A 27,812-nucleotide genomic window follows, 5' to 3' on the forward strand; every position below is an offset into this window, starting at 1 on the left:
TTAATTGTGCCGTCACAGAATGTACTTTTTATTCATGTCTGTTAAGCTTACTATTTACACTTCCTTTCTGTATACACATTTGTATATACCAGCCAAGTGAAGACAACTGCTGGCTGCATCCGCACTGCAGAAATAATCCGGTTTGACACCACTTCAACTGCCGTGGTTCAGTGCTATGGAATTCTGGGAACCGCAGTTTGTTCTGGCCCCAGAGAGGAGTGGAGCTATTCCTTAAAAGCTTCAACTGGTCTTTAATCTACTGGAAGATTCTCTCGTTTTTTGCTGCAATAGACTGCCATAGCTTTCCCTCTTGAAAGCTATCATTTAAAGTTTCTTTCAAATATTTATCTACTGATCTCTATCGTCAACATTTTCGGGCTTCAAAATCTACTAAAGCATCTGTCAAAAGTCAGTACAGCTTTAACTGGTGGTAAATAATAATAATAATAATAATAATAATAATAATAATAATATATTCCACCTTTTCCCAAAGCACAGTTTCATCTATTGTTAGCGAACCTGCTCCATAAATTCAAGCCCGTTCTGTAATATCAATTTTGTTCCTTATCTCTTAAAATGTTTTAGAACAGGCCTGCAGAACCTATTATTAATGTGCTTGAAACCCTGGATGCTGTCAATGAGAAATGCCTCCTGGCCATTTAGCAAACTTGAATGCAAGTGAGGTTTGTGAAGAGAGTGTTGTTCAGATAATCTATGGCCATGACTACTTTAAAAGAAGATGTAGAGCAGGGAGGCATTTCACAACTTGATCTCAGTCAAAATATATATCAGATAAGGGCTATCTTTAATACCTTGGCTCTTAGCCAGCTTGGACTAAAATACCCCCAGGACTATCTGATCCTTTATGAGTCTATTTGTGCTTTAAAATCTTAATCTTTGTCTGGAGGGACTGTTGCTTTCTTGAACCAGATGTGTGATATCTGGAAAAATATCTGAAAAAATAACTTCTTGCAATGTGAAGTCGAAGACTTTCACGGCTGGCATCCGTAGTTTTTTGTGGGTTTTTCGGGCTCAGCGGCCATTTTCTTGAAGAGTTTCTTCCTGACGTTTTGCCAGCATCTGTGGCTGGCATCGCCAGCCACAGATGCTGGCGAAACGCCACGAAGAAACTCTTCTAGAACATGGTCACAGAGCCTGAAAAACCCACAAAAAATACCTTCTTGCAGTTCGTATCTTAAGGCACTGGGTGCCTTCAGGCAAGTCACACACTCTCAGCCTTAAAGGATGGCTCCTCTGAGCACATCTTGCCAAGAAAACCCCATGATAGGTTCGCCTTAGGGTCGCCATAAGTCAGAAATGACTAGAAAGCACATAACAATAGCCACAAATTAAAACCATAGAAATTAAGCTATTACAATCACATGTGATTTTGGTATTGGCAGTTATTTTTATTAAAATCCAAAATCTTTTAAAAACAATTACGTTAAATTGCTATTTATCTCCTGAACATGAGATTTACATTTTTTTGAACATAATTAATTGAAAAACACAGGAGAAACTGGAGCCCTTCATACATAAATAGAAGAATGCACTCAGAAGCAGCAAATTCTGAATCTGACGGACTTTTGAGCTGAGAAGATGTTCTCTGTTATATCTTCCTATATCCACTGGATCTGAAGTTCTAGCCTCAACACAAATTGGATAAGTTTGTAAAATTTCTGCATGAAATATTCAAGAAAGTGTACATCACTTCAGTACCATTCATACACCTAAAAATAAAGTAAAATTCAGAATATATTCTCTCCTATTTCCATTTAAGAGGAATCTTTTCATGAACATAAAGTGAAAACATGCTTGATTTTTGCTTTGTTTTTGTTTTTTTAAAGAGAAAATAGGCTCTCTTGCTACGATCGTCATCACTTTGAGTTTTTATTGCTAGACCTCTTTTTTAAAATATGAAAATATGAATTTGTAAAAATATATATGAATTATATTTTTAAAAATATGAAAATATGAACTGGATCAGAATGCATTAATGTTTTGTGAACATTATAACTGAATGTTAATATTCTATTCCTGAATGTTTTTGATAACTTCCTAAATTTGCCTTGCTTGCCATGTCATATATGGAGGGGAATATAGCGGAAGCTCTGTTGTACTAACCCCTAGTTTACTGTCATTTGTATTACACTATCTTGTGTGTGTGTGTGTCCGTCCAATAAAGCTGATGTGACTAAATAAGTGTCTGAATTGGTATTTTGCCAAGGGCCTCCGAATATATAAGCCAAGGACCTTTGGGATTCTTCCAATGACATTTGTTGTTGCTGGCTGGCACTGTAGGCTAGTTTAAAAAACTCAGTGTCCTTGCACTTGAGGAATTAAAGTGACAAATTATAACCTTTAAATTCAAAATCCATTAATTAAGGATTTGGAGACTAGTAGACAAAAGGAGGAAATCTGCTGTACAGTTCTCTGTCTTGGTGCAAAATCTTCACAGATGTCTGTTTTTCACAACATTTAAAGGACATGCAAACCATCAAAACATTGGTCAAAGTCGTCTGAGCTTTGTAGTTGTGTGCCTTCAAGTTATTTTTGACCTATGCTGACCATAAGGTGAACCTATCATCGGGTTTTCTTGGCAAGATTTGTTCAGAGGAGTTTTTCCTGTGCCTTTCTCTGAGGCTGAGAGAGTGTGACTTGCCCAAGATCACCCAGTGAGTTTCCATGGTCAAGCAGGGATTCAAACCTTGGTCTCCAGAGTCATAGTCCAACCATTATACCATGTCGGCTCTTTCTGTGCCAATTGTATCAGATATCAATCAGACAGAACTGCAAGAGTTCACACTGATTTTCATATGATTATGAACATGTGGGTACATCTTAGAGCTTGGAAAAGATCCTTTTGTATGGCCTACTGAGGTTAGCAGGCCAGTCCCTTTGCTTCCTAAAAGTGTCTATATGATGTCTTGCTGACAGTATAACATGGTGAACATAAACTGGCATACATACGCTTAGTTGAAACCGAAAAGTTACTTTTTTGGACTACAGCTTTCACAATACCTCAGGTTGTATTCCTCATAAGTAACTACTAAGTGTTGTCAAGGTCTTGTGGCTCATCCTAATCACAAAACCCAGTTTAGGTCCCATTAGGTAGAAAGGGAACATCCCTTCCAGCAAATGTTCTGACAACTGGCTTTCCTCTAGATTTAGCATGTGAGATCACAATCGGGACTGAAATGTTGAGTAATGTCTTGAATCTTCATACCACTGCTCTGGCTTTTGCAGTAGAGCGAGGAGAGGACATTTTGACTTTGAAACATGCTAGAGAAACATACCAGGCAAACGAAAAGCCTGAGTAAGACAGATGGCTGCCAGAAAAAGAGTACTCTGTGTGCATTGGGGCTCTCTGACTTTGCCATGGGCATAATCAGCAACGTGTCTATTTTGAGTACTACAGCAAGAAAATATTATTTTTCAGTTCACTCAGTCTAGCCATTGCTATAATACATTAGAAAAGCCAGAAATAAAACAATGGATCTTAATATATGAATTGCCTTTTTTATATGTATAAATGATGGAGAGAGAACAGATAGAGATTATTTCTCTATTTGTAAAAGTCTGGACCAGAAAACAAAATAGCCACCTTCAGACAATTCACAACGGACATGGAATTAAAATTGATGCATATTGGCATAGATTACTTAAATCATTGTATAACATCGATTTATCAATTATTAATATTATCCATAACAACAAATCCTAGACCTCCCTCCCCCCATGCTTGGAAGCAAGAAAATTTTGATTATTTGATTCTAGAGACAAACAATAAGTAACTGTTATCTCTGTCATGCTTTTTGAGTTCAAATTTGAACTCAGTTTGCACCAAATGGAAGTAAGCTGAGGACAAAGGAAGAAAGTGGGAGGAGGAGAAAGAAACTGGGATATTTTAAAAACAGCTGAAAAAAATGGGATAATAGAGGATTAATCAGAACTGTCCCTGGCAATTCAGGACAGTCGAGGGTATGAGCTGGCCACTGCTAGAAATGCTGGACTAGAGGCTTTGGGTATTCTTATACTATGCAAATCCTTTCTAGCTTTTTGGTATCTTTTTGCAATGTGTAACATTTCCTGCCTTTTTGTTTTGTTTGTGAGATTATTATTTAATTTGTATCCTACCTTTCTCATTGCACAGGATTTTAAACCAACATACCAGATGACACATGTGTGATGTTTCTGCCTCTGCCTGAAGGAGCTTGTGGAAGAGATGAAAAGCAATGTTGGGTTCACAAGCATCCAACCAATTGGACAATATTATGTGCAACTGACAAGGATGATAATCTGCTTTGAGACCCGCATCTGAACATTGGAGGTTTAGCAGCACCAACACAATTTTTAAGGGGGACCTACTCAATACCTGGCTTAGTATTTATAGTACTGTAAATACTTTTTGGGAGCTATACATACAGTCAAACAAGATGAGTGAGCTCCTTTAGCAAGAATGTGGTCTGTCCACAAAAACCCATCTGTTTTGGAGTCCATTTCCCCCAATGTATTGCTGATGGCATCACTACAATGATTTCTTGGCAAGTTACAAAATGCTGCCTGCTTTTCTAGGACAGCCTCTTGGTGCAGAGTTGTTCCAGCAGCACAGATGCACATAGATAATCCATTTGTCCAGCACAATGAACAAAATCCCACTGTTCTGGCCCACTTTTGCCTTGTAATGTGGGACATCTCTCCAGCCAAGCATGGCCTTGATACTACTAGGAAAAATATTGCCACTCAGCTAGTTATATTATCTAGGCAAATAGGTACACAAGTGAAAATTCATCATGGTTAGCAACTCCAAAGGGAAGAATAGTTTTAAACAACAAACATGCTGCTATAGATAATGAATTTTCTCACCTAGGTTGCAATTTTGATGTGTCAGCTGTTATGTCCTATAAATATTACGGATCTGGCATCTCCTTTAGATGTGTTTCCAACATAGAGCCACAGCTATGAACCACAGCAAGGGGCCATGGCTCAGTGGTGGAGAACACATTTTGCATGTCGAAGGTCTAAGCACCTATTCTTGGCACCTCTAGAGAAATGCCCCTGCCCTTGGCAAATTGCTGTTGGTGCAAGCCAGCCTTCCCTAATCCACTGCATATCTTATGATGTGGGATGCACTACACCCCCCCCCCATCATCTCCAGATAGCAGAGACACTTCTGGCTTGAGTTGTTGAGTTGAGTTGTTGAGCTGGTCAAAGCGGTAGTCCAATACACCTCAAGGTAGTATAGTCAATACTGAGCTATATGGACTAGTCATTTGTTTTGGTGTAACTTCCTGTGTTGTTAGGATATTAGTTAGTGTACTCCAGCACTTTTCAGAACTAGCCTCTTAAATGGGTAGCTGTTTTGCAAAATATAGGATGCTCTCACACATGAGATTTAAAACAGCTCTTGTTTTAGTCAAATTTGTAAAGAATGCAAAATTTAAAGCTTTCATTTGCCAGAAGGCTTATTCATGCTACAAATGTCTCTGTTTATCTTTCTATTCCATGTGATCTACAATCTGACAATCATATAAATAGCCTTCAAGGCTACAAGTCAATGTAGCATCCTACAGTGAAAACACTCCCACTGTCCCTCTGTGATGAAGCACAAACCCAGAAGAGATGAAGGCTAAGGATCCTACTGGTATTCTAGCATATTGAATTTTTCCTTTACCACACATACAAAGTGTTCCATCATCAGTAACTAAACCAGAATGGAGTCTTTTATGTGGTTCTGTGGGAGACCATGTAATTGATATGCATACAGCATAGTTACATCCAACAGGCCACAAGAGGTTTGGAAATGTCAACTTTAATCAAAAAATATAATTAATGTTTGTTATAGTTCTGTCCACTTGAAAAATCTAGAAAAATCTTCAGCAACATGGAAGACTTTTCTGTGCCACCATCTTGGCGTATCATGAACTTAGATACCGTGATACACAGAAGGCTATCTTCTGTCAAAGATGGCCATAGTTGCTGCAAGTAAAGCCTAAGAACTGCCAAAGGAAACAGAGAACATTGGTAGTCTTGGGATTTTCAGTTAAGGAGGAACTTTTGCTCATTCAGAAGCAAGCACTGTATTGGACACTCAATGTTAACCTTCATTTCCCACTTCTGTCTATGCAGTAATTATAATGACATGACATCACACTCTGGTGCTTGTATCAGTTTCTATGTTTTCTCCTGGCAATGGCAGCCCAGTTTCTTGTGTATCTGACTCCTGCTGGACATCTTCATTCTCACATAATCTACCCTCCTTCTCTCCTCTATTTTCATTATCAGAAGTATTACCATCTTCCCTACCCCACAAAATGTTCTGCCATGACTTTCTCTTTGCATTCTCTGCAGTGTCAAAAGTTGGATTCTTCTCTTTGTCTGTCTTGATTTCCTCAAGTTTTTTCTCTGAAAAGATCTGGTGTGGCCTATCTTCTTTGGTGTCCTTGCATAATGTCACTACTTCAGTTCCCTCTTCTTTCTCTCCATGTTCTGTTCTGTTGGGCACTAGGTCTGGGCAGGATGATTTATCAGATACTAGCTGGTTTTGTTTCTCATGGTTGTCTATGCCATCTGTGGTAGGAGACAATGGATTTGCAGTCTTACTCTTGTCAGCAAACACATTCTCCTCCTCTTCATCCTCCTTGGCACCATTTTCCTGTTGTGAAAGTGCCACCCCTAAATCTAGGTCATCACCATACTCTGATTGCGACTTTCGAAATCTTCTTGATGGTGGTCTGCGTTTTATTGATCCTCGTGTCCGTACCTGAAATAACATTATGCTGTAAATGAATTTGTTCTGCAAAGTCAGCAAAAACAGCTAACAGAAATGCCTCCATTCCTCTGCTGTTGCACATACATTAGTTCCCTTTCACCTCATTTGTACTTGGCATCACTATTTCTTTCATGGGAGAGGATGGATGTCACAAAAGCAGAGAACTGAACAGACTGTGATTTGTGTATATATGTGTGTATTTTTGGGGAGGAGAGACAAACAGAGGGTGCTTCTACACCAGCTGCTTAATCTAAAGCAAATTTGGAGCATTATACCCTGGATTGGCCTCAGACTGACCATGATAGTGACTACACACTCCAGGCCAAATCCATTACAATGCCATATCAATGTGAACATGGCTGACACTGCATCAGCCCAACTCACCCATCTCTTCTGGTGCTGCCTACACCACTTCCTCTAAGACCTCACAAGCCAAGCAACTACTTGCAAAAGCCTGGCTGTCACCATTGCATCCACAGAGGTCAGAATGGGGTGCCCCATCATGTGATCAGCAAAAGGGAGTTGCCATATCCCCTTTTCATTGGTGGCCATTCTGATCTCAGCAGAATGATGACTTTATACAGAGGTTCTGCCCATAAGAAAGTGGTGGCTCAGCACAGAGAGGGGGATGGCATAGCTCTTCACATGTGGACAACTGAGACCCAATTCAGATGTCCACATGCACAATGAACTCCATGGTTTGAGATCACTGCAGGGTTTCTGGGAAACGCTGGAGGTTTTCTTGATTTTTCTTAGTTTAGGGCAAAGTCATGATAAGGGCAAAAACCCCATGGCTCGTTCCTGGAAGTAGTTATTGGTTGTGAGGACTGCCAGCACTGGCTTCATGGTGAGTGTGACATTTTTCACTGCTGTAGACAAGTCCAGAGAAAGAGAAAAAATACACTGGCATACAGGATAATGTGGCTCAGCATATATTCCTAAAGGGAATATCCTATGATGATCATAGCATGCAGTTCAGGTCTAATGTCTTCCTTCCTTCCTTCCTTCCTTCCTTCCTTCCTTCCTTCCTTCCTTAAGTTTTTTTTGAAAGTTGAAACCTAAAATACAATCAGTCTTAGGAAAGATTATTTGATTATGATCCAGTATGTGCTGTTATCAGTCATCAGACTTTGACATATACATTTTTACAATCCCCCCAGTCAAATTTATTAATTGAACTGTCCTTTGACCCAAATGAATGAAGATTAATTTTGAGAGCTGTATATAATAGCATTATCACTGCTTTTCAACCTGAATTTCATACTTTATTGATGCTAAATTGTGACATCCCTCTTCCTTTTAAAATATATTTCCCAGTGAGCTTTCATATGGGGGAGGGGATGCCATCTGTCTGTATGAGATATAAAGGGAGGGGGGGTCCCCAAGGGTAAAAAAATTGAGCATCACTGGCCTAGCACATTGTTGTTGTTGTTATTGTTGTTGTTGTTAGCTGCCCTTGAGTTGATTCCAACTCATGGCGACCCAGTAGATGAGACATCTCCAAGAATACTTGTCTTCTACTGCCTTGCCCAGATCCTGCAAGCCCTTGCCCACAACCCCCTGATTGAGTCTATTCATCTAGTTTGTGGTCTTCCTCTCTTTCCTCTACACTCTACTTTTCCTAGCATTACTGTTTTTTCTACTGATCCATGCCTTCTTGTTATATGGCCAAAGTATGATAGTCTCAATTTGATCATCTTTGCTTTCAAGGAGAGCCCTGGTCTGATCTGTTCAAGAACCCATTCGTTTGTCTTCTTGGCTGTCCATGGTACCCTAAGTAGCACCACATTTCAATTGAGTTGATTTTCTTTCTGTCTGCTTCCTTCACTGTTCAGCTTTCACTTCTGTACATGGTAAATGGGAATACAAAAGCCTGAACGATTCTGACTTTAATGCTCAGTTGTATGTCTTTGCTCTTCAATATTTTTTCCAGTTCTTTTATAGCTGCCCTTCCCATTCCTAGTCTTCTTATTTCTTGACTACAGTCTCCCTTCTGGTCAATGTTTGATCCTAGATATGGGAATACTTTAACTATTTCAATTTCCTTGTTGTCTAGATTGAATTTCTTCTGTGGTCATTATTTTTGTTTTCTTTATGTTCAGCATCAAGCCTGCCTTTGCACTTTCATCTTTGACCTTCCTTGTTAATTGTTCCAATTCCTGAATGTCTTCTACTAATATTATGGTGTTGTTCGCATATCTTAGGTTTTTCATGTTGCTTCCTCCTATCTTGACTCCTCTTTTTCTGTTTTTAATTCTGCTTTTCTTGTGATGTTTTCAGCATATAAATTAAACAAGCAAAGGTGACAGGATGCAGCCTTGCCTGACCCCTTTTATTATTGGGAACCACTCTGTTCCCCCGAATTCTGTTCTGATGGTGGCCTCTTGTCCTTGATACAGTTTCCTCATCAGAACTATCAGATGTAGTGGCACACCTATGTCTTTGAGTGCATTCCATAGCTTTTCACAATCTATACAATCAAATGCTTTGCTGTAGTCTATAAAACACATGCTCATTCTTTTTTGGAATTCTTTGGTGTGCCCCATTAGCCGTCGCATGCTTGCAATGTGGTCCCTAGTGCCCTTTCCTTTTCTGAATCCTGCTTGCACATACCTTGTTATAAAACTGGAGATGAGTGCCCTCTGGTGGCTGATCAAAACTTACTGGTACTTCATCTGGTTCACTTGAATGAGACTTTGGGCTGACTGGAGTGGATGGTGGGGTATTAAATGGAGAAACCATTACTTTTAGGCCCGGACTTTTGGGACTGGCTCCTGGCAGCAGAGAGGCTGGAGAAAATGCCAGATTGGCCTGCAATGGGGAAAAAAATAACCATCATTTTCTACATGTTTAAAATTTAAAAACTTGCCTTCCTCTCGTTAAAAATCTTGCCTTAATATTATAATCACACCTATCACCAAAGTTTGGAACATAGAGTGCATTTAATAATGCATATAAGTAGATGATCAAATCTTTACTTAAAACATCACCAACAGAATCAAGTATTTAGTCAACTCAGTCCCCCAAGTATAAAAAAATCAGAATCCATAACAGGGAGATATCAGCAGGTTTGGGGAAACCAGAATGTTTGCAAAGATATAGCCATGTTGATCTGTTGCAGAATAAAAGAGGAGGGGGGGGGGGGGGGGGGGGGAAAAAGTAATGTAGCAGCACTCTTAAGACTAAATGGTTTTTATTTTAGCAGTAGTTTTCAAGGATATAAACCCAATTCTTCAGATGCAGTATTAAGGCCCCAAGTACAGTATAAAGCATATTTACACAACTGAAGGAGTGGGATAGGAAGTAATATATGTTATATATATGTCACAAGGCCCCACTTGATGCAAGTCCCTCTTATTTTAATGTGAATCAGGACTCCCTTCATTATGACCTCTGATCAGTCACTACTACTGGGCCCCCATGTGTAAAAACACCTCCAGCCTCCTGTTAATCCTTTCAGATAAGATGGGACAGGTGGGAATCAGGTGGCCCTCTAAATATTTATGAACTGCATCTCCCAGCAACCCTAGACAGCATAGCCAAAGATATGGAAGGCTTGGAGTTATAGTCCAACAATATCTGGGAAGTCATATTGATTCTGCTGTAAGGTTTCTGTGATGACTTGAAATTACAAACTATTTGGGAATCTTTGCTGTTAACCATGAACACATGAGGGAGCCCTTCCTCTTAAAACATTTGGCTTACCAGCTAATGATGGCTGTGTAACATTGTCAACAAATAACCTGGGGAAGAGAAGAGATGACAGAATAGGTGTTCTTCCCAGATAGCTGGAGCCAAAGACTACAGTATTGTGCCAGCTAAAGCTTTATGGATTTTCCAGCATGTCAGCCAATGCAATATATCTACAGTGATTTGGCATGGATGGCGTGAACAAAGCCATATTAATTTTAGATTCAAATTTCCTTGTCTGCTTTTGTCCAGAGAGCACTCTAAGCATCTAGAGTTCCGAAATCTTTCTCACTTCATCCCATGTGACTACAGAAAAATACCACAGGAGGAAAGCATGTGGCTGTGTAGTTGCTCACATGTCTAAATCCCCAGATAATGCAGCTGTTAAGGAGATCAGTGTAGCTGAAAGCTCTGGGTGACATTAACAGGACACTGATATGAGGGAGCTCATATTGCTGGGGTCCTAGGATGCTTTTGCAGAAGAATGCTAGGACTAAGTTTGCAATGCCAGGACAGAAACTGACACTTCTACCTTGAACTACTATCTTAGCTAGCATAAACTAGGTGTTATTGAGAGACACAAATGCCATGACACACAAATGTTTAAAAACATACAATAGTGATAATATGCCAATAGAATCAGCCACATTAAATCTAAAAATCTGCTTCTTTTAAAGTTCCATCTTGCGCATGCTTATTCAGAAGTAAAACTCACAGAGGTCCAAAACACAGTTCAGAAATAATCCAGCTTGAGACCACTTTAACTGTCTTGGGTCAGTGCTAGGGAAACCTGTGAACTGTAGTTCATTGTGGCACCAGAGTTCTCTAACTGAGAAGGCTAAATGTCTCACAGAACTACAGTTCCCAGAACTCCCCAGCACTGAGCCAGGGCAGTTAAAGCGGTCTCAAACTGGATTATTTCTGAACTGTATTTTGGAGCTGAGTTAAGTGGGACATCCTCCCAGGCAAGTGTGTACAGAATGGCAGCCTAAAAGTTGCAGATTACACCATTATATCTTACCTGAAGTTTTTCAATCAGGGGAGAGCTTTTGACCTTTACCTTCAAAGGCTGAGAAACACCTGGAGATGGCTTCTGTAGAAAACAAAATAAGATATGGTCTAATCAGCAGTTACTACATAAAGTCAGTGGCATCACTGGAGTTGGCGTCACTCAGTGCAATAACTCATGGTATCATCCTCATTGATCGCCTCACATACCACACCATACAGAATTCTTAGTAATATTTTTTTGTACTAATGTTATTCATAAATCACAATACCCACATATCACAGAATGTAATGGCAATAGCTGTAACATAAACAACTAGCAAAATTAAAATTATACCTTTAAATTTCAATATCATATGCACAACCTAAATGTATTTATATGTACATAGTCTCATGTAATTAAAGTGAACATTTGGTAAGATTTCATGTTTTTAAAGAGCCTTTAAAAATAATTTAAAAAATTTATTATTATTATTTTTTAAAACTGGGGCCTCTCTGAAGATGCCAGCCACATAGAAACTCTTCTAGAACATGGCCACATAGCCCGAAAACCCCACAAAAAACTATGGGGCCTCTCTTTCTCCTCTCACTGAGCTTGCTCACTCACACTTTCTCTTCTACTGAGCTCTAGTGTTTTAAAGGTACACAGACCAATGGCACAGCCTGCTTCTGCCAATAGTCTGGGGAGCAGTGGTGTCACCTCCCCCTTAGGGTGTCCCCTTGTGTGGCCCCCAGTGCCACCCATGCATAAAGTAACATCCCACTGGGATCAAGAAGGATGGAGAAAAGTAAAGAAGACAAAAAGGAACTGGACTTCTTGGGGTAAGCATCCTGTCTCCCCCTCTCCACCTTTTATAACAGCAGTGGGTGAATGTTGACAGACCTGAGAAACAAGAAGTGCTTGCCAATCTTAATACGTAGTGGCTAGTTGGCCTGTGAATCCCATCAGGGTTGTAGTTCCCATTTTGTGGCACCATCCAAAGTACAGAAGCTAATTCAAGGACAAGGTTAAGCACCTTGGATTGCTCCTTTGAACTAAAATCTGGAATGGGCTCATCACCCATTGACTTTGGAGCCACGAGCCATGACTCGTTAGTATACTTATAGGTGTCCCAGGGTTTGCAGATTAAAAATATATATATGGGGGGGGGGTAGCTTTGCACAAACATGTTGTTAGCTGCCTTGAAGTCAACCTCGACTCATGGTGATGCTGTGAATGAGATGTCTCCAAGGCCCCCTATTCTCTACTTCTCTGTCAACTCAGGCCCATGGTCTCTCTTATTGAGTCTATCCATCTAGCATACAATATTCCTTTCTTTCTACTGTCCTTTACCTTCCCCAGCATCATTGTCTTTTCTAATGAAATCTCTTCTAGAGAGCTCTAGAGCTAGAGGTCAGGGTAAAAGAATCTGAGTCCCTCACCAAATTACAAAATCCAGGATTCCACAAAATGCATCCATGGCACTTAAACTGGGGTCAGACTGCTATAATTATGCAGCATGGACTAGCGGGTCAGTTTATGTGAAAGAGTGTAACCTCCTTCCCCAAGCATGTTCAGAGGTCACAAAATGCTAAGTGTTGGGGGAGAGGCAAAAATGGGAAAGAAGAAATTGCATGCATTATTCTGAAAGTGTGTGTGATTGGCCACAGCCATGAACAGAAGCATTCCACAGTGTAACATTTTGCATAGTTTCCACATGACTATTCCAGTAGTGTCACCAGGCTTGGTGCTGGGTGTGTGTGTGGCAGTGGTCTACCCCTCCCCTCCCCTCCCCTCCTGCTGCCTTTCTCACCTGCTGCCCTTTGCTGCCATTGCTGCCACCTTGGCTCCCTCCCTGTGGAGAGGGCAGGGCAGCGGCAAAGCCACAAGTGGTACACATGCTCCTCCAGTGCAGCAGCAGGAGGGACCAACCAGGTGTCTAGGGTGTCACCTGGTGTGGCCTGATCCCCCCACACTCACTCAGTGACACCACTGGACTATTCTGTTTTCTAATGTTCTACATGTATAGTAAAATGGAATTAGTACGAGGGAACTGTGGAATGCAACATGCGAGGAAGAAGCTCTAAGGGTATATTGTACATTTCCTGCATTGTTGCATGGAGTTGGGTTGTGATTAAGAGAAGAAGCTGTGGCCAGAGGTTCATACTTCAAATCTTACACTGGCTATGAGCTTCCTGGGTATTCTTAAAGAAGCTACCAACCTCCTGTAACAGGGAGACAATAACAATGTCCAACCGTATGTGGTTGCTGTACGATTCAGTGAGGTGATGAATGTGATGTTCTCTAAACATGTGGAAGAGAGATTTTGTATAAATGCTGTTATGTATTATCCTTTATAGGGAAAGCATAATTCTGTCTTCCCCTACCAAGCTATTGACACTATGGAGTATGTAATGTTTACAATAGTAGAATACGGTCATAGCACTGTTGCTGACTCACTCTCTAGCTTTAGGCAATGGAAGCTACAATTAGCTTCTGCAGAAAACAAATTCTACATTCATAATCTGAAATTTAAACACTGCAAATAAAGAAAAAAATGTCCCTCACATATCAAATGGAGAGCAAAACACACTAATCCAGAAGAGACTGGTTTGTGTGAATTTGAAATATTTGTTTGAACATTCCTGCTAGTTTATTTGAAAGCATAGGTCAAGATCTTGCATTATCATTGTGACTACGATGCCAGAGCTTTATCATTGTAGTCAAGACTGGTGATGCCCCTCATATGGTCTTTGTAGCCTTTCAGCATCCCAACCAAATCATGAAGTGCCATGGGAGCAGGAAGCAAAAGATATCCCTTAGGGTCCTGCCTCTATTTGCTTGTCCCAAGGCTTGTCTCAACTGTTGACTTTGAACATGTGGCAGATATTATGTCCCAGTACTCTGTTCTCTAGTGCCTCGGAGATGCTTTGGTTGGGGTGCTTGCCATGAATTGAAGGATACTTTTTGGGGTCACCTTTGGTCATTCATGACTGTAAATGTTAATCCCCAGCAGTTAAAATATCCTTAATCCATTTTAAAATATTGTAACTGCTGAACAGGATGCCAGCCACAGTTCCTCCCATTGCTCAAGTTTTGATATATTGCACTGATGCTTCCCTTTCATATCCTGGAGCCAGAATAAAGTGGAGAAAGGGGCCATTCAGACTACCTTTTACCCCAGATCAGAAGTTCATATTCGCCCCGAATCTTCCACAAGCAAATCCAAGACTTGCATACCTGTTCCGGGGCAAATGCCCCTTAGCATGGGTCTTTTGAAAGTGGAGTAAAAGCTGTATCTTTTGAAAAAAAACAAACTAGGTTTGGCGAATATGAACTTGTCCCCAATCATGATCAGGGCAAGTTCAGGGGAGGGATTTAGGTCAGAAGGAGGGCAGAGGGCAGAACATTCCTCCCCTTCATTGGAGAAGGAGGAGGAGAAGGAAGGAGCTAGAGGAAGGATGCAAAAGGCAATCGGGGGTAACGGTGCAAGAGGAGGAGGAGGAAGGAGCCGGATGATGGATGCAAAGGGCGATCATGGGTAATGGAGCAAGAGGATGGAGCTGGAGAAAGGGTCAATTCAGGGCAGGGCAAAGAGAGGACAGGAAACGGAGCAAGCCTCTGTCCTTGCAGGCAGCTTTCTCTCTCTTTTTATTTATGACAGACTATGTGCATGCTTTTTGCTACAGGTAGATACATATACATAGATAGAATGTGTGTCTGCTTGTGCTACTTTCCCTTTCATTTCATTGCTCCCAGCACTGCACTTTGCAAAAGCCTTTTTTTCTAAATTATTTGTTATATGCGAATGTTACAAATGTTGCTCTTTCAATTTGGCAAATTGATACAGAATGCTTTTGCTTTTCTGAGGGAAAGCAGGATGCAGAGATGCCATCTGGGGTGAGGAACTATTGTTGTTGTTGTTGTTGTTGTTGTTATTATTATTATTATATGTGTATGAGGCATTATGGGGTGTCAAGGAGGGAGGATGCAGAGATTGCATTAGGTTGCATTTTGGGGTTGAAAACAGAAGCAGGGGAAGATCCATAATCTGTAGTGACCCAAATACACACAACACACACACACACACTCACTCACCTGGAGGTTTTTAAATTTGACAGCATCTGTGCATACTGCTGCCTGTTTTTTTTTTTAAAAGGAGGGGGAAGCACACTTCCGATTGCCCAATGGCTGCAGGAAACGTCACCCTGACGAAAGCGGGACTGTTTGATTGACAGGAAAGGCACCTTCATTTTAAACTGGTACCTGCAAATGTGAACTCTCTGGAAGAGCTGCAAGGGCATTCAGGGTTTAATTACCCTGATTGAGGTAAATTTTTAGTGGGCACTTGCTTCTGGAGAGAATCGGGAGAGGGGGACCCGATTCTGCCCAGTTCCATCCAGCGCAAATAGGTGAGTATGAATGGGGCCAAAGAAAACCAAAAAAAAAAAAAAAAGAGGGATTATTTCTACAAACTCACTTTGTCAGGAATGTAATCTAACAAATGGTAGGTCTACAAAAACAAAATCACAAACAGACTAATAAGGGATTTATATATTCCCAAGAAATTTACCCAGCATTTGCTGGGGTGATGTTGATGATTTCACTTACAATTTGAATGGGAAGCAAAAAAGGTTGAATTGCAGCAGCTATATTTCTTAAAGTTTGTTTCACATCAGGTTCCATGCAAAACAGATAAAGGTCCAAAGCACACTGCAGAAACAATCCAGTTTGAGATCACTTTTACTGCCCTGGCTCAATGCTAGGGAATTCTGAGAACTGTAGTTTTGTGAGACAGAGAGCTCTGGTGCCACAATAAACTACAATTCTCAGGATTCCCTAGCACTGAGCCAGGGCAGTTAAAGTGGTCTCAAATTGGATTATTTCTGCAGTATGTTTTGAACCTAAATTTAACAATTTTCCAGCAATGGAGGAGGGTAATCTGGAGTGGGTTACTCCTCCTTGATGCACCAGTAGTAGTGCCAACCAATTAGATGTTTCACCTCTTTGAGTCCTGAGAGGGAGGTAACCCCCTCCAACCCAGTTTCCAGTTGGAGGGGGTTATGCTCTGGTTCACACAGCTGGTTTCTTGCTCTGCTCTTGTTGTTCTCTTGGCTTTTCTTCGTAACACAGTGTTCCCCAAACTTTGATCCTCCAGATGGTTTAGACATCAGGATCCAGAAGTCCTGATTGTTGGCCCAACTGGCTAAGGCTTCTGGGCGCTGAAATCCAAAACACCTGGAGTACCAAAGTCTGGAAAACACTGTCATAATGTGAAGAACAGTGTAGGACATATGTAGAACATGTAGGACAACCCATCATTATTGCTGGATTCCTCTGAAGATATTTTGGACTGGGAGAGATAAACTGGACCTAAGCCATATAAGGCTTTATAGATCATAACTACCTCTTTGAATCAGAGCAGTTATATGCTCCCTATAAATAACCCTGGTCTATCTGCAACATTTTGGACTGGCTGAGGTTTCCAAACAAGTTCCAAAGGGAGCATCATATACAGTGTGTTACAGTAATCCAAAGGGGATGTAATCAGGGCATTGCATTACTGTAGCCAGGCCTGTCATCTCAAGGAATGGGTGCAGCTGCTACACTAGTTTTAATTGTAAGAATAAACTTCCATGTAAAAATTCTGTAGAGTTTTTTGTGGGGTATCTGAAGTACTTGATAAATTGGATCTAAACCCTCATTACAGACCTTGTTTTGGTCCCATTAGATAACTAGCAATTTTGGAGATTATGTGATTAATCACATAGATTTCTGTAACATAACGGAGAGGCATATGTTACAATGGCAAGGTCTGATCTCTTAAAAAATGAATATAGTTGAAACAACAGCTTTAGGCATGTAAAGCCACCATGGAATATTTACTGAGGAAGTACCTGACACAGCTGATGTATCAGGTTGAAAACCTGACTACTTCTAGTTAATTCCTCAGTTTGATACCTCTGTGAGTCAAATGTGGATTTATACAGCATGAAAGACATTTCAAATTATTATGCAAAGGGATCTTGTAGCACCTTTGAGACTAACTGAAAGAGAGAAGTTGGGGACATGACTTTTCCAAGACTTGAACCTACTTCCTCCGAAGATGAGCCTACTTCCTCAGAAGATGTTTATGCTACCAACTTCTCTCTTTCAGTTAGTCTCAAAAGGGCTGCAAGAACCCTTTGCATACTATTTTACAGACTAGCATGGCTATATCTTTGACTTCAAATTATAGCACAGAGATAGGGGTGAGTTTTATGAAAGCAAGACGCAAAAGGAAAGAAAAATTGCTATGAGGTCTTGTTCAGATAAGCAGCTTCTTCCATGGCTATAGAACCAATTTGGGAGTATGTTAAGTGGCCTGGGCAAAGGCATGTACCTTTTCTCAAGGAGGCATTTACTGTGAGTTGTATGGAATGCAAAGCCCATGCTGGTCCCTGTCAGCTGGAAGGACTGATTTAGCGCTTTATCTAACAAGCTGTGACACTATATATGGCTCCCATCCAAGTCTCCTGAGTGCCCCTCCATTTAAGGAACATTCACTTTCTTTCTGATGTGTTGTTTATCATCCACACTGCCTCATGTATATACTAATTTTATGTAAATTTTATTGTAAATGCATGTTGTTTTTCTATGCCTAATAAAGGTTGACTGCCTGCCTGCCTGCCTGACTAATTTTACATATTTTGAGTGTTAACCTAATGATCATAGTTTGCATTTTTACATTTATCTGCCTATGTTCTCTGGTGATCTTTCAGTGTAAAAAGGTTTCTTGTACTGTACTGTGATTTGCTTTATTCTTTGGTACTTGGATTTTGCATAAAGATTTGGGGAGTTAGCTACTCTTTTTGGGTAAGGCTGCTATTCATAGCCACATCAGCTTCACAAAATTACAGATCTTGTCCACATACAATGCACTCATTTCTTCCTCTGACCAACATTGCTCCTAATTTTAGAAAGACTGAGGAGGTTAACCCACCTAGTTTTTAAATCGTGACTTCATTGGGAGGGAAGCAACATTAGTGATGCTGATCGCATGATGCCACTTCCCTCCCATAGCTGCCTCATCCCTGATTCATTCCTTTTCATTCACAGGGAAAAGCCATGAATGAGCCACCAACCGCGCAGTGTCCTAGGTGTAAAAAGCCATTCCTGGGGCATTCACACAATTTGTATCACTATCCCCTCCTCTCCCTTTCCCCCTCCTCCCCACGATTGTTTTTTTTTTTTAATTCCTTTGCTTTTCAAGCAAAAGTCATTTTAAAAAGCTTAATTTGGGGCTTCAAAGCTCCACATTTGCACACGCACACAAAACCCAGGGAAAAAATTATACAAAAATACTAAAGGCATGCTAAGTAAAGCATAAGGGAGAGAGGGAGGGAAGGGACGGCTGAGGATCAATCAGGACTGTTTCTGCCAGATTGGATAGTAGGAAGCTTTGCTGTTAGTCCCAACAGGGCTGCAGAGTACCTAAATTAACTTGCTCTTCCTGCCAATCACCCCATCTTTCTAACCATTGGACCATTCAGTCTTGAGAATGACTGTCATATCTTATAAAAGAAAAACATATATATACAACAATATCCTTAAAACATTGATACTTACTAGCTCACCATTTTGGCCAAGCTCTGCCTTGTGTGTGTAGAGAGGAAGTGAACATGGTGGTTTTCTACGGGTTGGTTTCACCACTGGTATCTAAAAACAGAAAAACGACTTAACAAGTGGCAGATAAGGAAGAAAATGTAAATCAAAAAGTGCATTATTTATGTGAGGGAATGAACTAACAGCAGTGATGCTTCAGAAAAGGTCTTGAGAATTCATTCCTTTTCAGAAAGCTTTAATTACTTTCCTATTTTAGAAGCCCCTGTGATATTTATTTCTTTTGGCCTTTGCCCACTGTGTAGTGACCAAAGTGTACCTAGGGTAGACCTGCATTACACAGTAGTCACTTGATACTGGTTTAACTATCATACTTTCACCTCATGGTATTCTGGGATTTATAGTTTGATGAGGTACTTAAAATTCTTGGCAAGAGACCATTATCTTCCTGAACTCCGTCACTAGAGCTGTTTAGTACAGACATCTAAGTATTTCACTGAACAACAAACTCCAGGATTGTGTGGGATAGAACCAAACTAGTACAGTACCATACTGCTATAGCTGTGTAGCATAGATAAAAACCTACTTTTAAGTATTTCAGCAGCAAGTAATATACCATGCTTAAATATCAGACATTACATTTGGCCACCATGACTCTCTAAAGTCCAGTACTGCTTTTAGTATACTTTTTGAAGGCTTCTTACAATAGTCTGTAAGCAAATACAGTGGGCCCTTGATATCTACTGGGGTTTGATTCCAGGACTCCCCATGGATGCCAAAATCTGTGGATGTTCAAGTCCCATTACATACAATGGCATAGTGAAATGGTGTCCCTTATATAAAATAGCAAAATCAAGGTTTGTTTTCTGGAATGTATATCTTTTTTGAATATTTATAAGCTGTGGATAAAGAATCCATGGATATGAATGGATGACTGTACGATTATCCTCATGTATTGCATAATTTCATAGAAATGTTAATTTCATGAGGGTGGGTGGTGGAGGAAGAGATTCCAACACTAACACACATTTCTGACTTTACTTTAAAAATAGCTGCTTGGTGGAAAGTTGAAGTTCAAATATTTCTTACCCTAAGATCAGAGAGTGCTACCCAATATCAAATAATGAGACATAAAAGAAGAAAATTATTGATACTTTCTGAGCACCAAACTTGGATGATTAACTTTTTATTTATTTATATTTTATTTATGTGCCGCCTTTCTCCCAGAGACACCTCACATATAAAATTGGTTAAAATGTACCAACACAAATTTAAAAATAATTAAAATAATTTCATTTAAACAGTATAAAATTATATTGAAAATTCAAGAGTTAAAACACAGCACGCATCCCAATAAGAAGCCTCCCTGAGAATGATTACATATTGAAAGCCTGCTTGAATAAAATTGCCTTTGCCTGCCTGGGAAAGGAAAGCAGGGAATTCCTGAAAGAAGGAGCAGCTACTGAGAAGGCTCTCAATCTCTTTCTCTTAACAAAACAGCTACCTGAGAGTAACATCAGTTAAATGAATGTGCCTTGTTTAACTAGTTAGCAGCTTTGGGGGCTTCAAGCAGGAATCTTCTTCAGCCTCTTCTCAAAATGACAGGCATTGAATTTGCAAACTTTCTGCATGCAAAAAGCTATTACTGAACTAAAGGTCTTCCCCATAGAAAAGAAAGCAAAGCAAAGCAAAAGAAGCAAAAAGAAACAATCAGCAATAACAACAAAGATTGACAAAGTGGTGTCACTATGGCAAGAAGTTGTTGTTGATGCTGATGATGCTACTAATAGCCAGAACTCTGTATGAGCTATTTAGTTAAGTATACTTCACGAATTTTCTCCTGCTCCCTCCAAACTTGACAGAAACTTCATTCACCTGTGCGCCAATCACTGGAGATGGGGAGGGGGAGTTATGATCATGAATATGAAACAGTTATAGCTGAGTAAATCTAGGTAATTGTTCCAAATTCATGACCTCTACTTAGTCTCCATTTTTATACTATATTGTCACAATTGTAACTCGCCACCCCTCCCCTACTTTACGGACATCAGTTTCATGCAGACAAGGTCTATTCTGCTGGAGATCAGAACATGGATGAATGACATTTCTTCTAGGTTTTGGGACGTCAGACAAGGAGAGGTTACTTATATACAGTATAACTTAACAAATAAGTAGCTGATACAGAATTCCAGGCAATAGTAACAATACAGCAATTACATATATGACCCTGGCATTTAAACAGTTACAATCACAACAAGAATTTAGAATTAATTTAATTACTAATGCATATTTATTTTGAAATCAATCACTCTTTCTTCTTTTTGTGTTTGAATTGTACCTAACCTCCTTTCCAGAGATAGATGACTGGTCTTGAAATTTTCCAGCAAGCTGTGCCACAGATGGACTTGCTGACTTCTCTGTCACCATATTGGTCTCTGATGACTTTTCCTGTGGGGGAAAAAGAAAAGAAACTGTAAGGAAAATATATATTTAAATTATTTTAGTTGTAAATTACCATGTACAGTGATGACATTATATAAATAACAACAACAACAACAGCAACAAACAAAAATTTACCACAAGAAGGAAGGTCAAAAATTATTATAAAAAGTATCAGAAAGCATCTCATTTTCTTGCTTATGAGCGAAATTGCCCTCTGTACCCATTTTCCTTATTCATGGATTCAAGCATCCATGGTTTGAAAATATTAATTTTTTTTATAAATTCCAAAAAGCAAACCTTGATTTTGCCATTTTATATAAGGGATATAATTTTACTATCCATTGTATTTAATGAGACTTGAACATCCACAGATTTTGTTATCCACAGGGGGTCCTGTGGATGCCAAGGACCCACTGTATCTCTTATTGTAAGAGTGGTGTAGCCAGGGATGTAGCCAGGATTTTAGGAAGTGAAGGGTCCAGACTAAGTGCCACCATTATATTGGGGCTTGGGTGTAGCGGTGCAGCAGCACGCACCATTCATTTTTCTAACGGAAGGGTGGGGTTCGGACCCCAAGAACCCCCCCCCCACTACGTCCCTGGTGTAGCTCAGGTTCAGAGCTGAACCAGCCATACATTTTTTGGGATGGTTTGCATAGAACTGGGGATTGGCTCTGCATCATCCGGACTGATCATTGTGGGAATGGGGAGAGGATGTTTTATTTGGGCCATGGGGGCAGGGCTTCCTTTTCTGAAAAATTTAAACAGAGGCTGGATGGCCATTTGTTGGGGGTGCTTTGATTGTGTCTTTTTGCATGGCAGGGTGTTGGACTTGATAGCCTTTCCAAATCTATGATTCTATAATTATAACTCTTATATTTGCTGTGTTCTTTGGTAAGTTTGCTTGCTTTTTTTCTTTCTATGCCTAAACTCTATTTCTAAATGCTCGACTGAAATGTTAAGTCAATGCAATGCCAGATATTTGGGGACTGAAGGGAAATTTCATTGGGGAAGGCAATGCTCTCATTTTGTAGCTACAGCTTGGAATGTATGGTGTTTTGCATTGAATTCATTTCTTGAACTATTTTATCATTAATCACCAATGCAGGTGGTATGCACAACAAAAAGACTGAACTTAAGCATAACTAGTTAAATCAAATGAGTCATGAATTAATTAGCCACCATCTCCCATGTACCAAGAAGACCTCGGTAGTTAATCTGTTGCACTCCCAGAAAATAAAAATAACTAGTTACATCTAACAAGTTATGTGCTGAGTTCTTTTTCTGTTCCCCCAATGAGATTTAACAAGTAAATTTTCTGGTTATCAGCACCCACTCTTCCTCTGGTGCAATTAATGAGAGGTTTTGCCATGCCATTTATTGTAAGGGGTGTCTGAAGTGGAGGAGGAGGAGGAGGAGGAGGAGGAGGAGGAGGACTGGGAAGCACTGAGGATGTTATAAAGTGGAGATGAGGGAGAGTGAAGTTGCCCCTGAATACAAAACATGTGCTGTACTGCTGATTTTTGCAAACCACAATTTTTGATTTTAAGTGAAAGGGGAAGTGAAGGATGAGATTATTTAGAAGTACAGGAAAAGTTCTGCAATTGCTGAGAGGCATTCAAAATATTTCTGGTGAAAAATTCTCCATGCGTGATTTCACCAGCTGATCTTTGTTGTTACTGACTGCTGGTTCACTTCAGTATTGCACTGGGGCAGTATTGCAGGTGTGGTGGGAACTTTCTGATACTGTTGAACTGGAATTCCTCACAATTCCTAACTGATGGGAGTTGCAGTTAAATAGCATCTGGCCAGCCTGACAATTCTTACCCACCCTTTAAAATCCAGACAAGCAATCATACTGTTTGAATAGTGAGCAAACAGCATATATGTTTCTGTAGGTAGGTGAAGGTAGAAAGAAGAGAAGCACGGATCAGTCACAAAAACTTAACTGTACTAGAGTTTGGTCTCATGCTTTAGAACAGTCTTACTCAAACTGGAAGTTTCAAAATGCATTACACTAAAATCGTACCATGCCCAGCCATCAGACTACAGTATAGATCTTGTAGCTTAATTTTTCTGGAAAATATCACGCTAAGGAAGTTAATTAAAAACTTTTAAAAACAGTTCTTTTGAAGTAAACAATAACAAAATGTTCCACTAGGGGGCAACAGCAAACCAGCAATTCTGTGTACATCTCTTGGTTTCTTAAGCTATTTAATTAATGTAATTAAACAAACAAAAACCAGCTTCATTTATATACTGCTTCATACTGAACTAATAGTGTCTAGGCAGTTTACAACTGTAAGCTAATTGCCCCAACATCTGGGTACTCATTTTAGCGACCTCGCTCCAAAGGATGCAACCCTGAGTCATGTTTGAGCCCTTTAACAGTAACACAGGGGTAGGCAACCTTTTTGAGCCGGGGGCCGGGTTGCTGTCCCTCAGACAACTGGGGGGCCGAAGCCAAAAAATAAATAATTAAATAATTTTTAAAAAATTAATTAAATAAGTAAACCGGGACAAATGTAGGACAAAATTTTCAAATGGAGGGCACTTTTTAAATAAAAAATGGAGGACGTAAAAAAATTTGCTGATTTTTAAAAAAATGTTAAGATAAATGTATGTTTCTGAGGCTTCTATAGACAATTGCCCCACCATGCCCCTCGCGCGAGACGCCAAAGGCCCTGGCGGCAATCAGCGGCAGAACCAGGCTGGGGCCGGTCCCAAGGCCTTGCCGGGCCACATCCGGCCCGCGGGCCGCAGGTTGCCTACCCCTGCAGTAACACAATGAAATTCTGACCCTCTGAACGTTAGCAACAAATCAGTACAAGGGCAAAAGTGATGTTTTGAATTTGAACCAGTGCTCAAGTCATTGGGTGAGGGAACAGGCTCTCAATTTAATTCACAGGCACAATCCCTAATATCCTCCAGTTTTTCCAAAATCTTTTAAGCAAATAGTTAAGGGAGGTACCGCAAAAAGATAAGGGAACAGAGTCATTCTGGATTTCCTGTAATTCAACCATTGTTTAAAACTGACAGGGTGCATGTGAGTTGTTTGCAAGGAGAACTGGCAGACAGTGGTGCATTAAATATTCTGGATATCATGGTCTTCTGAACCCCCCTTTTAATTGTCTTAAGTCTTACTTCATTTGCTTCAAAATGTGATGACCCAGCCCAGCAGCCCAGCAGAATTGAGAAACCTTGGCCTTTTGCCCCAAGTCTTGCCCTGATGGCACAACTGTTGCCAGGAAGTGGACAGATTAAACAACTCATACCCACACACCATTTTCTCCTGTATTAGATGGGAACTCTTGTGTGTTTCCCTCACAACATCTATTTCCTTGCATACTGAAGTTCAGTCCTTTTATCTGCAGGACACAGCTAGAATGCCACTCTAAGTTTAGACTAAAACAGTAGTTCTTAACCTGTAATCCACGAACCCCCAGGGGCCATGATATCCTCACAGGGGCCCCATGAAAACCCGAATGAAGCTCAGCTCACCTTTTCTCTACAGTGGAATGAACACATACTACTACTACTACTAATAATAATAATAATATGACAGAAGCCAAGGAAAGGCTGGCTGGGTTTGTGCATTGCCATCCAGTCCACTTCAGCTGCAAACTGGTGGGAGGAAACAAGAGTAAATTCCTTCCTCCCCTTCCAGCACCTCTGAGTCAAGATGTAATGGATGGTGTAATTGTTAATGGTTCAGTATTCAGGTATTATTATTACTACTACTATTAGGGTAATAACTCTTGAGTTAAATCTGGGGGATGACAGCAACAAAGGATATTCAAAGGGGATATCTGGTAAAGAAAAAGTTGAGAACCACTGGATTAGAATAAATTGGCAATGGGCCATGGACAGAAAGATTGGCGGCTAGAGAGACCCAGATTATCTCATCTAATTTAATCTTTTTTATTTTTAGAAATATGTATTTTAAATTATAACTACATTGCAAAATTACTTCTGCCTTCCCATTTTATGTCAGTGTGGGGAGGGAATGACAAGGCATATATTGCATCTTTTTGTGCTCAGGAATAACTGAGGCTGAGGCAGCTAAGGCACTGAAAGTAGGGGTGTTCTTTCTCTCCTCAAAGCAGGAGTTATAGCACATAAACTACTAGACAGTACTAAGCAAGTAAATGTATTATTATGACTTCATTCTAGCATTACAAAATTCTAGATAGAACCTTTGGAATTGGGAGTTTCCCAAGCATTCTGAGCAGTGGAATCCACTTGGGCTTCCAGTAACAAAGAAGAATCCAGGAGTTTTGAGACTACAACTCCCAGAATCCACCACCCAGCACTGGCCATGTTCAGCCAGAGATTCTGAGAGCTGTACTCAAAAAATGTGGTTTACCCAAGCCCTGCTCAGTAAGCATATTGAATTTGCATGTCACATACAAATATGGTCTCAGAGCAAGAATATTTTAATTAATTAGTGTTATCCAGCATGGCGTACAGGTTTTTGTGGGACTACTACTGTGGAGACCAGGGGTTGAATCTATACAGAGCCATGAAACCCACTGGGTAACCTTGGGCAAGTCACACACTCACAGCCTCAGAGGATGGCAACGGCAAACCTCCTCTGGACAAATCTTGTCAAGAAAACCCCATGATAGGTTGTCTTGTCAAGAAAACTCCATAACAGGGTGACCTTATGGTCACCCTAAGTTGGAAACTACTTGAAAGCATGAAACAACAACAAAGTGTTATCATATACTACTTCAGTTTTAGCAGCAGACAGGAGGCAAGTACTAAAGGGACAAATATGTAAAAATAGCTGATGAAAAACTCAGGCACAGAGGTCGATAGTTCTGAATAAAAACAGTGAAGCAGCAGAGCTTCTATTCAGATTGTTAACTCTCTTCATTTTCCAGAAGAATATGGGCTGAAGCAGAGCAGAGGTTACTGAGGAAGTGGGTGTGTGATGCTTGCAAGTGTCTGTAGATTATGTCCCTAGAAGGAAATTCCACAATGGCTGTTCTGATTGGGAGCACAGGAGTAGGCTAGACCCTCTACGCAAGAAAGAGCACATCTGAAGATTTGAATAAACAAATTGCTGCAGTTCTAAGTACACTGACCTCCCAAGTGAGCATCCTTTCTCTGCATACTGGCTCAACTTTATTTCCCCCTCTCTCCCCATCATGGCATTTGGCACACTAGTAAACTTCTTAATAAGGAGGAAATTGTGACATTTTTCTGTATAAGAGGTTGTGCATCTGTTTCTTTTGGTAATTATGAAGAAATAGCTGCAAACATCTGGAATTTAAAATGACTGTGACCTTCCTGTGGATTGGGGACAGATTTATTCAGGCCTCCAGATGTTAGAATTTATGTCCCTGCAGCCTAGGCAGCATCGCAAATGCTGGGGATGCTAGGAGCTGCAGTCGAACAACAGCTGGAAAGTATGTGATTTCCACCCTACTCTAGGTATATTTTTTCTGTGGTCACACCTGTATTGCATAGTTTACTCCAGCAAGGACTGGGACAAGCACTGTTCTGAAACCATACACATTCCATCAAGATAGGCAATCCTACTAGGGCTTTAGGATCCTGGATAACATAAAGGTTTGGATTTTCATCTCTCCATATTACTATTGTTGCAGAAAACATTTAATCCAAATGTCACAATAAGTCTTGTAGGAGTTTAGGGCAGCAGGGAAAAGTGTGTACTTTGGTTTGGTGGGTTCTTTGGGCAAAATGTGTTTAGTAACATTTCTCCTCTATTAAGTGGTCCACTTGCTCTCCTTCTGCTTTCGTCTCTAATATGGACAGTTCTCAAAAGAGAAATAGCAGATAGGTGAGCAAGCAGTAGCTTCTTTTGTCTCACCTCATTGTAACTACTGGTGGTCTTCATCAACTGGGCATGAGGCTATGGCAAGAAGAGAAGCAACACAGCCATGCCTTGCAGTGATCTGCTGGGAACTACCTGCAGAGATGTGGGTTCTCACTGATGACACTGACCTCTAATATAAACTCTAATAGGAACCCTAAATATCTTCAAAAGTAATAGCATCAGAAATCTATCAACTGAGGTGACAGAGAGGTTATTTTAATAAATTCCATAATAAATATGACAATTAATTGCAATCAAGATAGCATGGACCAGTATACATGAAGAAAAAGGTTGCTGAGCAAAGCTAAAAGCAGAATAAAGGGAAGGGGGGCCATCTGTTTATGATACACACTAGGAAAGAAAGAGGCACACTGAGTTTACATTACTGAAATGTGATATCTAGTCTGATAGTACTCTATCAAGATTATCAAGCAGGGGGAAATTAGGGAACAAAAAGGCATACTCCTGGCAAAG

At 40.2% G+C, this 27,812-nt stretch overlaps 1 protein-coding gene across 2 annotated transcripts in view; it reads right to left on the reverse strand.

Moving 5' to 3' along the window:
* Positions 1-3,499: 3,499 nt before the first annotated feature.
* The window catches only part of RCSD1 (RCSD domain containing 1), a 44,608-nt gene continuing 20,295 nt past the window's right edge, over positions 3,500-27,812 (reverse strand). For both annotated transcript variants that reach the window (XM_042460316.1, XM_042460315.1), the window contains exons 2-6: positions 21,396-21,500; positions 19,059-19,148; positions 11,484-11,555; positions 9,386-9,583; positions 3,500-6,763 (exon numbers count right to left, since the gene is read on the reverse strand). In XM_042460316.1, the coding sequence (XP_042316250.1) occupies positions 6,149-6,763; positions 9,386-9,583; positions 11,484-11,555; positions 19,059-19,148; positions 21,396-21,500 (1,080 nt within the window). In that variant the 3' untranslated portion in view covers positions 3,500-6,148. The remainder of the gene's footprint in view (positions 6,764-9,385; positions 9,584-11,483; positions 11,556-19,058; positions 19,149-21,395; positions 21,501-27,812) is intronic.

Source organism: Sceloporus undulatus, chromosome 3 (assembly GCF_019175285.1).
Source record: "Sceloporus undulatus isolate JIND9_A2432 ecotype Alabama chromosome 3, SceUnd_v1.1, whole genome shotgun sequence".
NCBI lineage: Eukaryota > Metazoa > Chordata > Lepidosauria > Squamata > Phrynosomatidae > Sceloporus > Sceloporus undulatus.